General features: G+C 41.9%; 1 protein-coding gene across 2 annotated transcripts in view; it reads right to left on the reverse strand.

Moving 5' to 3' along the window:
- Positions 1 to 6,680: 6,680 nt before the first annotated feature.
- spsb4a (splA/ryanodine receptor domain and SOCS box containing 4a) overlaps positions 6,681 to 14,838 on the reverse strand; it is a 53,310-nt gene continuing 45,152 nt past the window's right edge. For both annotated transcript variants that reach the window (XM_028976935.1, XM_028976936.1), the window contains one exon: positions 6,681 to 7,744. In XM_028976935.1, coding sequence (XP_028832768.1) covers positions 7,617 to 7,744 — 128 coding nt within the window. In that variant the 3' untranslated portion in view covers positions 6,681 to 7,616. The remainder of the gene's footprint in view (positions 7,745 to 14,838) is intronic.

A 14,838-nucleotide genomic window follows, 5' to 3' on the forward strand; every position in this document is an offset into this window, starting at 1 on the left:
ATAATAATAAAAGCGTTTCAGAAGCATCATGCTGTTATACGAATGATGCAGGAGGTCCAGAGGCCAGAGAATTACGGGGCTCGCAGCTGTTTATTAGACAGATTATGTCTATTATGCTTGTCTTATCATCTGCATAATAATACAGTAGGAGTAAAGCTGGTGCAGAATGAAAATGTCAGACCAGAAAAGAAAATGGCAATGCCTAGTGCACAGAATCTAATTACGCTAATGGACCAGGGAATGTGTATTTTAAATAAAATGAAATTATCCCTTCACTGAATCGCCTGTTTGCCCCTTTTTGCATTGGAAGGCATTTTGGGTCTATTTATGTCACAGTGAGATTCACCACCAGTAGAGGGCAATAGTGCATTTATTTCCAAACACCAGCAGAGGGCAACAATGAATCATTTGTGAACAAGTTGAAACTTGAATATGCATAATCTTCATCCTACAGCCAACATGACATATACTGGAAAGTAACATGAGGAGTATATACTAAAAACTCACCATCCTGAGGCCCACTTGTTAACGGGCTGTGTTTTGGGCGTGAACAGTGAGATCAAAGCACCAGCATCTTTTCCTCCAAGGGCTTGTACGCTAGGCGAATCCGTAAACTGCTGGCCTTCATTATAATTCATGAAACACAGGTAGTCTGTGATAGTGTAGATTTGCATGTGCGTGTGTGAGAGAGAGAGAGAGTTACATTTAGAGTTATGCTAATTATGAATGTCAGGCATTTCCTTGAATACTGACATGTATAAAGTGTGTACATTTAAACTGTCCGCATTTCTCACACTAGACATTACAGAGTGCATGTCCGATACCAACACAAACCCTGGGATTATCAGGCCTGCTGAGAGGAAATTACTTTCATATTGTTTATTCGGTCAAACTGTCCTCATTAGAACCCATGAAAGTGAAATTGCACGTAACCGCGAGGATAATTGTTCCATGGAGACCCAGTGGCATACATTTATTAACTGAAAAGTGTTCTACTGAACAAATGATACACAGCAGGCCTTGTTTATGGTGTTTGGAACCAGGAACCTTGTTTTGCTTAGTGTGAGTGGCTTTTTGAAAAGTTCTTTCTTGATTTAAAAAACGTACAAGAAAAAAAACTGTACAAGTAACTGTAAAAACTGTACAAGAAGATCTGGCACCATCACAGAATTACATTTACATTTACAGCATTTATCAGACGCTCTTATCCAGAGCGACTTACAATCAGTAGTTACAGGGACAGTCCCCCTGGCGCAACTTAGGGTTAAGTGTCTTGCTCAGGGACACAATGGTAGTAAGTGGGATTTGAACCTGGGTCTTCTGGTTCATAGGCAAGTGTGTTACCCACTAGGCTACTACCACCCTAGCAGATGCAGGTGATCAGTTCATTTACATTTACATTTACATTTACGGCATTTATCAGATTCTATAGATAGAAACAACCAGGTAATCAGGGCTGTCACACCCATTTACATTTACATTTACAGCATTTATCAGACGCTCTTATCCAGAGCGACTTACAATCAGTAGTTACAGGGACAGTCCCCCTGGAGCAACTTAGGGTTAAGTGTCTTGCTCAGGGACACAATGGTATTAAGTGGGGTTTGAACCTGTGACTCTGTAGTCTTCTGGTTCATAGGCAAGTGTGTTACCCACTAGGCTACTACCACCCCTCCAGAATGAGTGATGGAGAAAGTCTGGTAGGGTAAATTGCACGTGAATGTAAAAGCTGTGTGGTATGTATGTATGCAGGATGTATGAATGTGTAAAATGTGTGTGTGTCTGTGTGTGAGGAGACATTATTCGCCATTTCTCCCAGCTGCATGGGCTAATTAACTTAATTTGAGATGCTCCAGTGCCCAGAAACCAGCTCTGTTTTTGCAAAAGATAGCATTAGGGCTACAAGGTGGGGGCCCATTGGACAACTGGGACGGAAGAGGAAGCTTGCTTCCCTGAAGCAATCATCTTGTGTGCGTCATTTAATCATGACGCACACATTTCATTGGAACGTTGTCCCTGGTATTAGCTAGAAATGTTGGTTATTAATTTTTTTTTTTGCTAGTGTTGCCAATTACTTTGGATGCAAGGTTCATGCCAGAAATGAATTTAAATTCTGGCTAACTACATTTACAGCATTTATCAGACACCCTTATCCAGAACAATTTACAATCAGTAGTTACAGGGACAGTCCCCCCTGGAGCAACTTAGGGTTAAGTGTCTTGCTCAGGGACTCAATGGTAGTAAGTGGGATTTGAACCTGGGTCTTCTGGTTCATAGGTGAGTGTTACCCACTAGGCTACTACCACTCTACTAAACTAAAACACTCAGTCACAAGGAGGTACTTAGTTCAATAATCAACATTTATTTTTTATTATATGATAATATTTATTTTAATTTTTATGAAATCTTGATTCATATTGCTATTGTCAGAAAGCCAGTCCTTGAAACACTACTTCATTTTGAATTAAATGTTAATTATCTGTTGAGATCAAAAGCTAATTTTTGCATAACTGAATACATTATCTAGGTTTTGTGATGTCAAATCCGAAATGTCAAATTAATGTATTATTTAACAATCTGTCCGTAGCTGGATGATTATATATTTTCCAAAAAAGTGTGTCCCAGACCAAATATAGCCCTAGAGGAAGAATTTTTAGTTTGACTATTTTAGCATGAAAATAGTTTTAACCCTTTATTTGACCAGCTCGCAGCCTTTTTTCTTGCTGGTGGTTGGGTCTGGTAGGTTTATGACACGTGAGCATTTCACTCCACCAAAGTTGACTACGTTGATTTAGCACAGGTCACTTCTGTACATGACACATGCTAATTTAAGGGAAGAACATTGCCTGTCTTGCAGAAGGACAGAGGGACTGCTTCCGCCACTTCTCTGGTGAGCAAACAAGGGTAGCTGGAGGGCCATCCCGCCAACAGGAGACAGTGATGGGTGACACGTTCTCTGCTCCAAATTGGAAAGGGAGCCATTTGTAAAATTGGAGAAAGAAAACCACCAAGCCGGGGTGTCCATTAAAGTGAACAATGACAAAAATACCCCTAACAAGGTCTGAGGCCACCACGCTGCCACCACCTTGCACCCCTGTCCAAACACTGATGGCAAACCAGTGAGTCTAATAGCAATGCTGTCAGCCTTCAGCGCAGCAGCCCCCACTTGCTCAGCTGTCATCCTATTTATTTCCTCTCTTACGCACCCGTTTCCTTGGCAACGTGCCCGCTTTAGGGCGGTGTGCGTTTGTCAGGCTGGACGTGTGAGGTCTCACTGTCTGATATGACATTCACTTTGATGAAGTGACCGGGGCCTGGGGCGGAGCAGGCAGCCCGCTTTTGTTTGATTGACCCACCAGGCAGTTATGGCTGGTGATGACAGGGACAGGATTCCTTCTCATTAAACCAGATTTGTCCTAAAGCGTGTGAAAAGGGCCAATATTGCAAATGCACACATACCACCAGCTGCACAACAGGGATGCCAGCTTTTACAGGAAGCCAAAAAAAGGAAGCCAGAGTAGCAGACAGATATTTATTCAGATTGCAACCAAGGGTTCCTAAGAAGAAGCAGGGAAGGAAGCCTAATGGCCCCAACTTGACATTTTCCTTGTTTCTCTTGTCCTACATGATTTTTTTTTAACCCAGTTTTAAAAAATGGTAAAAAAATGTACAAGAAGTTTTCATTATGACATTAACGTACTACAGTAAAATATACACAATATGTACAATATACATTGTATAAATTTCATATTCTTTTGAGCCAGCTTATTTAGTGAGTGTGAAAAATGAGTGTGTGTTTTTAAAGAATGAAATATGTTGAACCAAAAGAATGTTTCATGTATATACAGTTGTGATACAGTTACTATACTGAATATATTGTAATTGTAATGTATTACATAATCATATCACTTCTTTGATATATGAAATATGCTTAAAACTTTATTAAAAATTAAAATGTAATGTAAATGTAATTAAAAAATGAATGTAATAATGTGCACCACTGAGGAATAAAGTGTTGTTCAAACAGGACGCACCTGTGTGTCATGGGGAGGTCGCCAGGCCTTTTCTCAACATGAGTCACTACTGTCCCACACTTCAGATACATCCAGGTCTTATAAACACACACAGACACAGAGGAAGGAAACCAGTCAGGGTCATCTCGCTCTTTTCTCTTCTGAGTCTCCAAGGCCGTCGCACCGAGGGGCCAAGTGGTGTTCTCTCCAAAACGCCCCGCCCTCCCTCACCTGAAGAACACGAATGGATGTGAATGAGGCAGCACACGAAGGGATATGCAGGATGAGGCAGTGCAGCTATGGACAGATTATGTTATCATCTTAAGCAAGTGTTTATTTGTGCCCTTAAATGGTTGGCTTGACCTGAGACTTGGACATTATGGGATGAGGATGGAAGTTAAGTGAAGAGGGAGATGGGCGCTCAGTGTCACCTCCGGCCTCGCTGGTCTAAGACGTATCTGGGCTCTAAGTGCAGGCTTTCCCAAGCTGACGCCAGAAAAGGAGTGGAAGGGCAGACAAGAGGGGTGGAGTACTGAGGAGAGATGGTAGCGGACAGAGAGAAGAAAAAACTAAACAAATAAAGCCGTTTTAATGCTGGCCCCGAGCAGAAGTATCAGGCTGTAGGAAATTGATTTCCGATAGTGCACCCCCCCCCCTCCAGACCCTTCAGAGTGGATCTCGGAGAGGATAAGGATAAACTCAAACTGCTGTGCTGTTCTAGCCGAAGGCAGGGATGGGGAAGGAAGGGGGGAGCAGGACAAACACTTCCCATTATCCAGAAATACAGCGTACGGACGTAATGCCCACAGGTTTATCTTCAAAGACTGAATGTTTAAGAAGTACGTCAATTACAGGCCCAGGGCCCAGTGCTACTTAACCTGGCTGAAGTGGGTATTAACAGCAGGAGAAACACAGAAAAACTCACTGGGAGTTGGTGGAGAGAAAAGTGCTGCTGGGTGTAGGTGGACGGAAATCATTGGGGACGTAAGACTTCAGTAATGTGCTTTTACTGAGAGTGTGTGAGCGTGTGTGTGTGGTAAGGAATAAGAACACTGAAAATGTAAAATCAGTTGCAGTGATATGCTCTAAAATAACCCAGCACTTTCAATAAATGGATGAAAATATCTTATATTATTTTGGAGGAAGTGAAAATGTCCATGTTTTAAAGAACCTTAAAGATTCTTCATTCAAGATGACACTGTGCATATATTAGTATTATATAGATATTTGAATGAATGGTATGGATAATGAATGCTACTCAACTCCAGGCACATTTAAGGGAGGTGTGAGGGACTCAAGTGTCAAAACCGTACAAACCAGCATGACCTGCAAGGGTACCTGACAACACCATCAGACACAGGCATGGGCCAGGGAGCATTTATTCTGGACAAGGGACCAGTGGACCTCAGTGCTCTTTTCTGATGAAAGTCGATTCACGTTGAGCAGAAATGATGGCTGCCAACAATGTTGGATCAGCCACTGTTGTCACTAGATGAGCATTAGGTGATGATACACTTTGTGAATGGTACAGTGACAAGCCCATACTACCTGAACAACATCATTAATCCAGTCATTGTGCCCCTGCATGAACAACACAGGCATATTTTCATCTGCATGGATAATAATGCTCCAGTTCATCGAGGTGGCAGCTGCTGGAAACTGTAGCTGCTTGGGTTCCTCAAATAAAATTGTCTCCAGACCTGAATCCCATAGAAAACCTCTAGGATCAGCTGAGTTGCAGAGTACAGGCTCAAAACTCTGTTTTCCAGAAGCTCAGGGACCTAAGGGTGTAAGTAGGGTTTGTGTGTGGAAGCAACACTGCCAAATGCCTTAAATGTAAATGTAAATAGACAACAGATTGAAAGTTTACGCAATTAGCACGACAACCCCAATAAAGGCGTGGTTCTGCAGGTGGCGACCACAGACTACTTCTCAGTTCATATGCTTTTCGTCTGATGTTTTGGTCACTTTTGAATGCTGGAGGTGCTTTCACTCTAGTGGTATCATGAGACATCTATCATGAGTCTACAACCAACACAAGTGGCTCAGGTAGTGCTGCTCATCCAGGATGGCACATCAATGTGATTTGTGGTAAGAAGGTTTGCTGTGTCTGTCAGTGTCGTGTCCAGAGCATGGAGGCGCTACCAGGAGACAGGCCAGTACGTCAGGAGACATGGAGGAGGTCGTAGGAAGGCAACAATTCTCATGTGAGTGGATGGTCTACTGAGGGATCTCCTCCAAGACCGGGACTAAAGCATCCGCCACCTCCTGGACAGCCTCTCACCAGCCCAAAAGGATGTACAATTAGTAAATTGGTGAATAAATTGCCATATCTGTGCAAAAAAGCAGGCATCTTTCATGGCTGCCCATTGCTCACTAATGGGAGAGGATGAAAGCAGAGAGCACATTTACTGTGCTGCGTGTATCACATGTGACAATCACTTTCACTTCACGTTATGTGTGAGCACACTTTTCAAGCAGCTTTGTGAAATGCAAATTAAAATGAGACAGAAGCAACAAGTGCATTTGTGACAGTTTACAAAAGACAAAGGTTTTGAAACATGTTTGCTGCTTTGATGCCCAAAATATGAGATATGTAATCAACAAAAATGTTTGTCTTCGTTTACATTTAGACACAAATAATTTTAGACCCAATTCAAAAGTATAGTTCATTCACTTGGCTTTTATTCACATTTCAAATATGCTGAGGGCAGCTCAGTCTATACATTCCACTGCCTGGCTATCAAAGCCATGCCTTCAGGCAGTCAATAATAATAATAATAATAATAATAATAATAATAATAATAATAATAAAAGCAGCATCCTGTTAAAAAAGCCTCAGAAAAAAATGTGATTTGCCATTACAATGCAGGGTTGGCCTGCAAGGTCTCAGCATCTAAAAACGGACTACCTCCTGATAAATAAACATAATATCAACAGCATTAATATGGTCATCATGATCATCAGGAAGAAAAATAAACACTCCAAAAATCAATTCGAGGGCAGAAACTGAAGGATAAAAAAGTGACTCAAATCTTTGAAAAAGAGCTATGTGAATGTGTATTGTGGGGCCCTCTTCAGCTCCCATGCATATCTATAGCATAGGCTGGCATGTCCAGTCAACCCTCAGAACCCTGAAACACTTCATACCCATGGTACACTGGGCTTCCTGATCAAGGTGGCATTGCATGTTTCCTGCTCTACTCTAGAGGCTGAGGAAACCAGACTCTTGTGCCTCTTGTGGTGGAGTAAGGAACTGCAGGACAGCTCTGTTTTTTTCCACCCCAGGATTAGAGTTCAGCATGGCGCAAGGGCTTTTACAAGGCAACCCGGGATTAGTGTGCTTTCTGAGCTCGTGAATGTCCCTGAACCCCACCCCGTGACATCAACTGGGGCAACATCCCACCATCCCAGCCTCCAGTAATGATTAAAAGAAAGACAATGAGAGCAAAACAGAGGAAGTGAGAGTGAAATCATAAAACCAGAATAGGTAAAAACAGTTGAACTCGAGCATCCCGTCAGCAAACTACCAAGGCCCTTAATGTAAACATATCACATGGGGCTGGCCTGCCTGTTGTCTGATCGTACTGAGCACGGTCCGGCTCACTGATACTGGAGGTAATTCTTGAGAGATTGGGGAAGAGGCAACGTCTCGATTTCCTGTAGCCGCTCACGACCCAATGCCAGCCTTGCAGCGCGCCGACACAAGTCCATTAGAGGCAGTGGCTCCGCTGTAGCGAGACACAGACAGAGAGAGAGAGAGAGAGAGAGAGAGAGAGAGAGAGAGAGAGAGAGAGAGAGAGATAATCAGTCACATTTATTTAAACAGAACAGACAAGAAACTAATCTAAAAAAAAAAAAAATCTAATAGATTTTAGGTTCAACTGAGCATAGATTCACTCTGTTTCACCCCTGTGACAGCAGACAACTCTAAAATAGATTTATGATTATTTGCCAGACAGTTGAGAACCATTGAAGAGAAAATGATGGTGAAAAGGTGAAAGATTGTGCCTCATCTTTTCATTATAACTCATATACCTCCCTAATGAATAAAGAGTGAATCTACAGCATACACACCCCACAAATGACATATTAAACAGAACAAAGTCATGTAATGTCATGGAGAGCTGTACAGGGATAAATGTTGGAGATGGAAAAAAAAAAGAATCTTCCACAATGCACAGCCCTTTAGAGACAGTACTTTTAAAGACAATGATTAACAAAACAGAAAGAAAAGAAATAATCCTGAATATTACTATTAACTAAATTTTGTAATGATAAAAATGGTTAAATTTAGTCTCAGAGGTAGCACAATGTCAGCAGAGCATTCTAGGCATTATGGTGGGTTTCCAGTTGGTGTACTGAAAAGTCAATGTGTTAAAAGGTCGCAGACCACAAGGGGGGGTATAAAATCTATAGGACTTTTAGGCTCCATCGACATGAGAACGCTTTTCTAAAAAACAATCCACAAACACAGAGAAAAGCCCAAAATGGGGTTTTAAATACCCTGTAAGTGGAGCTGTAACTCCCCGGTCTCACCCAGAATGCTCTCCTTGTTTCAAGTTCTCCTCCATGGTGTCTTAAACAGTCGTAACACATCGTTGTTCTCCAGCTTTTCATTATAAATGTCTACTGTAGAGGACTTCTAGGTGTTTCATGAGGCTCTGCAGCTGCTGCAGCCAGAGTTGCAACGATTAGAAATGTTGGTGGTATGATTATTGTCAAAGAAATAATCCCGATTGCACGATTACATCGATTATTTTATGTGAATTGATTTCACAGCTGTTAACAACAGCTTTATATGTTGTGTAAAGTCTATGTGCTTATGCTGTTGAGGTGTTCCCACAATGTACTCCCCATTGGAGTACAATCTGGGGGTTTTCCACTATCCTCCTGACCTGTTTTACTCTGTAAGGTGACCTTGGGTTTTAGAAAGACGCCCTCAAATAAAAACGTAAGCTATTTACTGCAGCTTTTCAGAAAATTTGAAAAATAAAATGTGTAATTAAAGGTAATCGATGTACACATCTATAGGTAGCAAAGCTCATTTGTTGCAGCCAAAATCCTTAACTTAAATGCAGTAACAATTTAATAAAACATGGAAATGTTAAACCTGTCTACATTAGAGGTTTAACAGTTAACAAATCAGTTCACGTTTAAGTGCAAAAGGTGAGCATGTCCACATTTTCTAAACTCAGCCTTGAACGATGAGGGGAGAGAATATTGCCATATCGCTCACCACAGTTCTCAGCGTAAAAGACAATAATGTTTTGTTGTAGATCTCTGGGAACTGATTCTATTGGTTGCGCGACATTGAGCTTTTGGGGATCCAAAATATTCCCACACAGGAGACATTGTTGCTACCCGATTTGGACCGTTAACCCGATTTGGACTGTGCATGTATGCACATGCATACTCCGAAAGCCACCATGGTACGGCCTAACCCTAACCGTTGCACATGCATGCGCAGTCCGAAGCCACAGAAAAGTGTTTCCTAGGTGGGATTATCGCGGTGTTGGTTGTCTCTCATTGTCCTTCTGACATGATGCGCTTCAAGTGTTCTGTGTGTGATTCACTTTGTCCATGCAGGTGGTGCTATTCTATGTATTCGGTTCCAGATTATTATTATTATTATTTATTTTTTTTTGGAATGTTGGGATTTACCGCAACGTTTCACACCACGGGTAATTGTCAAACCGGTTAATCCCTGCAACCATAGCTGCAGCACAACCCCAAACATGTTATCTGCCAATGCTGTATGTATGACACATTTGGGGTTATAGGTCAGGTTGGAGGCTGTGCTGATAAGTCAGCGTTTTCACACACAAAAAAAAAAAAAAAAAGCCCCTCTTTTCCACATGGTTACACGGAAAAGAACAATTTCTTCTGGAACCTGTTTTAGTAAATAACTGTTCTGGGTCGCCTGGAATGCCATTTCTGTCTGGACGCAAGGTTAGATTGGATAGGAATTTTTGGTGCGAAATCTGTACAGTGATCGGACAACTTGAAAGTCATGTAGGCTGAACCTCTGTTTAAAGCAGCTCCATCTAGCGGTGTTTCCATATATGGCAGTGAATAACAGAGTTCTACATGTATATTTCTGTCTAAAAACATTTATTGCTGATCACTGGAAAAAATTAAATCAATTAATCAGATTAAACACATTGCTCAACACATTCTCTCACTGTTTATTTGAATACCTGAGTAAAAGTTGAGGCACACACATATTTTTTATTTGTGTGCATGTGCTTATGTGTAACATATTTATAGTGGTGTACATACCACACATACACCACCCCTCACACCCCTACACAAACATAGCCCTGCAATCATTGTCTGCACACGGCCCAGCTTTCCACGAGAAGAGTGATGTTTTTCTCCATTTCCCTCCTACAGGAGACATGATCCAATCCAATTACCCACTGGGAAGCAGCAGATCGATTGTCCCACCCAGGCCCCTCCTACTTAAATGCAGCATGATCATTCTGGGAAGTGCTGAATAAACTCACTGATTCCTGATGTCCTGAGCTGGTGTTTTTTTTTTTTTTGGCCTAAACGATGAAGTTATTGTGCTGAAGTACAGTGAGCTGCAGTGTGCGTTTCTGCTGAGCTCTTGTCGATTTCACAGGATGGTTTACAATGTCAAAGGTTACGAGAGACAGCAAGTTTCTGAACAGCAGCGATGCAGCAAGGATGTTGAATGGATGTGTGTGTTGCTCCAGAAATCTGTATTACTGTAACAGACTGAGGTTCACGCAGACACAACTACATGAGAATACTTGATTATAAACATATATGTGTGTTGCACACCACTACCTCAGCCTATGTTATAAATTAGATCATTTTAAAATGTAAAAACATGAAGTATGTTGTGGTTGCACTTATGCTTCTTCTGTTCATGCTTGCACAATGAGAAATTAATCTCTATATAAAATGTATACTGAATCTATGTAATAAAACCCCTCTAAAAACACACTTTCTCTGTCTCACTCCATCTCTCATGGCCACACATGCATCAATTGCTTTTTAATGAGTCTTACTCCATATTGCAAAGGTATAATTTAGACCATTTCCTAACTGCTGATGCATCTCTTGAGGAACACCTCCAAATGATTATGTTGCTATAAATTACATTTCATGGAGACCTGACTGCAAACAGAGGCAAATGTGGGAGTAGCGCCTGCACACACACACACACACACACACACACACACACACACACACACACACACACACACACACACACACAGTGTAAAACAGCTGAGGTAGTACAAAGGCACTGAATCATTGCAAGTACAGGTTAATGCAGGAATTACTTAAAGTCTAATGCCTATACAACAAGGCCGTCTTTAGCGGGACTATATTTAGCTCTGCCGGAATCTCTCTCTCACACACACACACACACACACACACACACACACACACACACACACACACACACACACACACACACACACACACACACACACTTTAAATCATGCCTTACTACTCCAGGCCGTACTGAACGGTTGGTTCTCAGCAAACACAGCGAGTTTACCCAGGGCACTACAGATCCAGGGACCACTACAATCAGTCATTGATCCCAGACCTGTATTGAATAGGCACAGCTCCAATTACCCAGCTAAATAAACTGATTGTGATTGAAGGCTTGACTATAATTATACATTATATTTAGACTTGTGTCTAGTATTAATAAATAACATTAGAAGTTTAATACAACTTTAACACATTTCATACTACTCATGATTTAATATTATTTGGGTATATAAATAAATAAATAAATAAACATGCAGGAACTAAAGCAGCAATGTTAAAATACATTCTTGAGTTGATAGTAGATATTTTTTACTCAAAAAAAAGCGTTGATGTATAGTGTATGAGTACTGAGTATTGCAAAGTCTATGTCATAGTGATATTATATTGTGGTGAGTCACTCTGTGATATCCAGCACATGTAGATTTGTTCAAATGTTTTGGGATAATCTACCCAGCATATACATAAATCATGGGTACCATGATCTCAGGTATTAATATTTCCAATTTTATTATATTTTATTCTGTTTCTGTGAATGTTCTGTAAGTGTCTTTAAAACCAACCAGAACTTTAATCTATAACCCAGAAGAATGAAAACTTCTGCAAACCCGGGCAGGCATTGGTAAAGGCTTAGACTGGGCTTATGAAAGGTTTTGGAGATTATGTTTCCATCTTATTTAAAACATCTCCCCTCAGGCAGGCACCACTTCACATGTCTGGTTTTGCTTCAGGGAAAGCTACAAAGGCAAGCTGTTTCAAGATATTTGCATAGTTTGTAATTGACATCGAGGTCTTGTCTAGTGCTGCCATCCGAGGAACCTGAGCTGCAGGCCTCAGTAATGACACTCAGGGTAAAAGCCCTCCACCGGCCATCTGAAGCAGGCATCAGAAGCTCGCCGTGCACTCCGCTAACCGAACGAATGCCTCCGCAGCAATGAACCTTTAAATGGGCAGACGCACTAATCCATTATCCCAACAGCGAATCGGATGCTGGCCGCTGCGCAATGGTGGTAAGCGCACTCTTCGGTGGGACGTGGTGTGGATTTCAGAAGCATTGCGATGATCATTAATACCCTATTGGAGTGTGTGCGAAATTCAATGAAAAGCACAGCCTGCTTTTCATGGGTGGTGGAGTGAGGGAGTGGCCTTTACCAGTGCTACCAGAGGTGGGGGATCTCGGTTTGAAAACATATGTACCTAAGTGACGAGCGCCAAGCAATAAATCATGTGAACATGCACAATACAAACACTGACAAAAACACGCCTAAAATGCTACATTAAGGTGTGAAAGTAAACTGATTGTCACATGTGATACACAGCAGCACAGCACACAGTGAAATTTGTCCTCTGCATTTAACCCACTAGTGCTCAGTGGCACCTCAGTGGCCACTTGACAGATTCGAACCGGCAACCTTCTGATTACGGGGCCGTTTCCTTAACCACTAGGCCACCACTGCCCCTACATTCTCTGTGATCTGAAAATTCACCATCTGATATTAGGGTTAAAAGACCTAAATGTTCTATATATAGTGGGCATATGGTTGAGGGCACAGCTGTTAAAGCTCAGACAAAGGAACTGTAAAATCGAACAATGCTATTACACATTTCCTTCATGCCATAGAATTGATGGAAACAGAAGCACAATTGCTGTTTTTGCCACAGTGGCTCTCCGCCTTCTTAAACGTTATTGATTATCTCTGCGATTTATATGGTGATAAGCTATTACAAAAATGGATCTTGAAACAGTGTTAATGCTTCCGTCTGATGTGAGCGCGGTAGGTAATTTATTATGGAAGGGACAGCCGTGTGCAGGCAGCCCGAGGTGGCAGCCGTAGTCCTGCTCTCACTAATGCAACTTCTGTTGAGGCACAACGCCCACGATTCTGTTCAAGGCCACTGGTGAGAGAAGCGCCGATGTTTGTCTTTTCCCGGTCATAAATTATGCATTGTGCCAAGTCGGGCATAGCGGCAATGAAATCGGTTCATTCACACAACGCACCCTGCGCAGAGGTGACTCTCATGCAGCACACTTAAATGGATGAAATGACATATTAAATGATATTATGCAACAGGGTGCTGTCACTGCTTCAATGCAGGCCGAGGCTGTAATTTGCAGCTGTAGGGGAATCTGATTTAACTGTCAAATGCATCATCATTTGGCTAACATCGCACTGACGTGTGTTGGTGTGTACTGACGTGTGTGTGTGTGTGTGTGTGTGTGTGTGCGTCTCTGTAACCTTGATGTGAAGACCCCGCCCTCATCAATTTTACTCAAACCTGAAAGAAGAAGGTGAGGGAAGCACTAAGTAAAGGACAGGTTCGACAAACATAATCATCCCTAACACACACGTGTGTGGTACTGAATTATCAATATGTAGCCCATACGGAGAGGTCAGTTTATATGGCCATGACTTTGAACGCGTACCACTTCAAATGAAATGTAAGAATTTATATCCATCAGAAAACCCTTCAGTAATAAATGTGTGACAAGCGGCTCAAGGGGCCTTGGCTGCAACATTCTCCTATGAGATAAAATTTCTTTACTTGACACACACACACACACACACACATACACACATACACACATTCTTTCCCCTAAGGGTGTGATTAAGAGAGAAACACACAAGAAGAAAAAAAACAGACTAGACCTTGTCTCCTTAAATTCCAGACTTTTGCAAGCTGGAAATAAATAAATAATCTAAAATAACAAGACAGAGCAAAGTGACCCTCAAACATCAGACACCTGTTCCTCATGGCTGAAATGGCGCCTGGCGTATTAGCAGATGATATGGGAGGAAATAAAACAGGGGATTTATTACAGGACATTTCAGCAGAATATTGAACACGGCAACAGGAATAATAAAATATACGTATCGGAACGAAGCACGAGGACCAGCAGATAAGTGCATTTGACTCCAGTAGATTTGAATAATGAACAACTTTGTAAAAGGCTTGCTCTCCGAGAGACCATACGGAGCGGGCTGACCTGAAGAAGCTCCCTACACAGACAGTCTGGTCATTATCGGGACTGGTATGGAAACGGGAAACAGAAAGGGTCACCTCAAAATTCACTGTCCACGAGGAACCACGTGGGACGCAGCAGGAGCGAAGGAACAAGCATTGTGATCCGTCATCAAGATGACGGAGGGGTGTCAAACTGGCTGCAGATTAAATTAATGTCCCTCCTGTTATGTCCCTGGACGTTTTTGGGTCCTGTCTCTTTTAGGTTGACTTCGTGGGAGGAGTTGAAGCCTACCAGCTCCACCTACCATCTGCCTATTGGTCACCACCT

Source organism: Denticeps clupeoides, chromosome 4 (assembly GCF_900700375.1).
Source record: "Denticeps clupeoides chromosome 4, fDenClu1.1, whole genome shotgun sequence".
In the NCBI taxonomy this organism is placed as follows: Eukaryota; Metazoa; Chordata; class Actinopteri; order Clupeiformes; family Denticipitidae; genus Denticeps; species Denticeps clupeoides.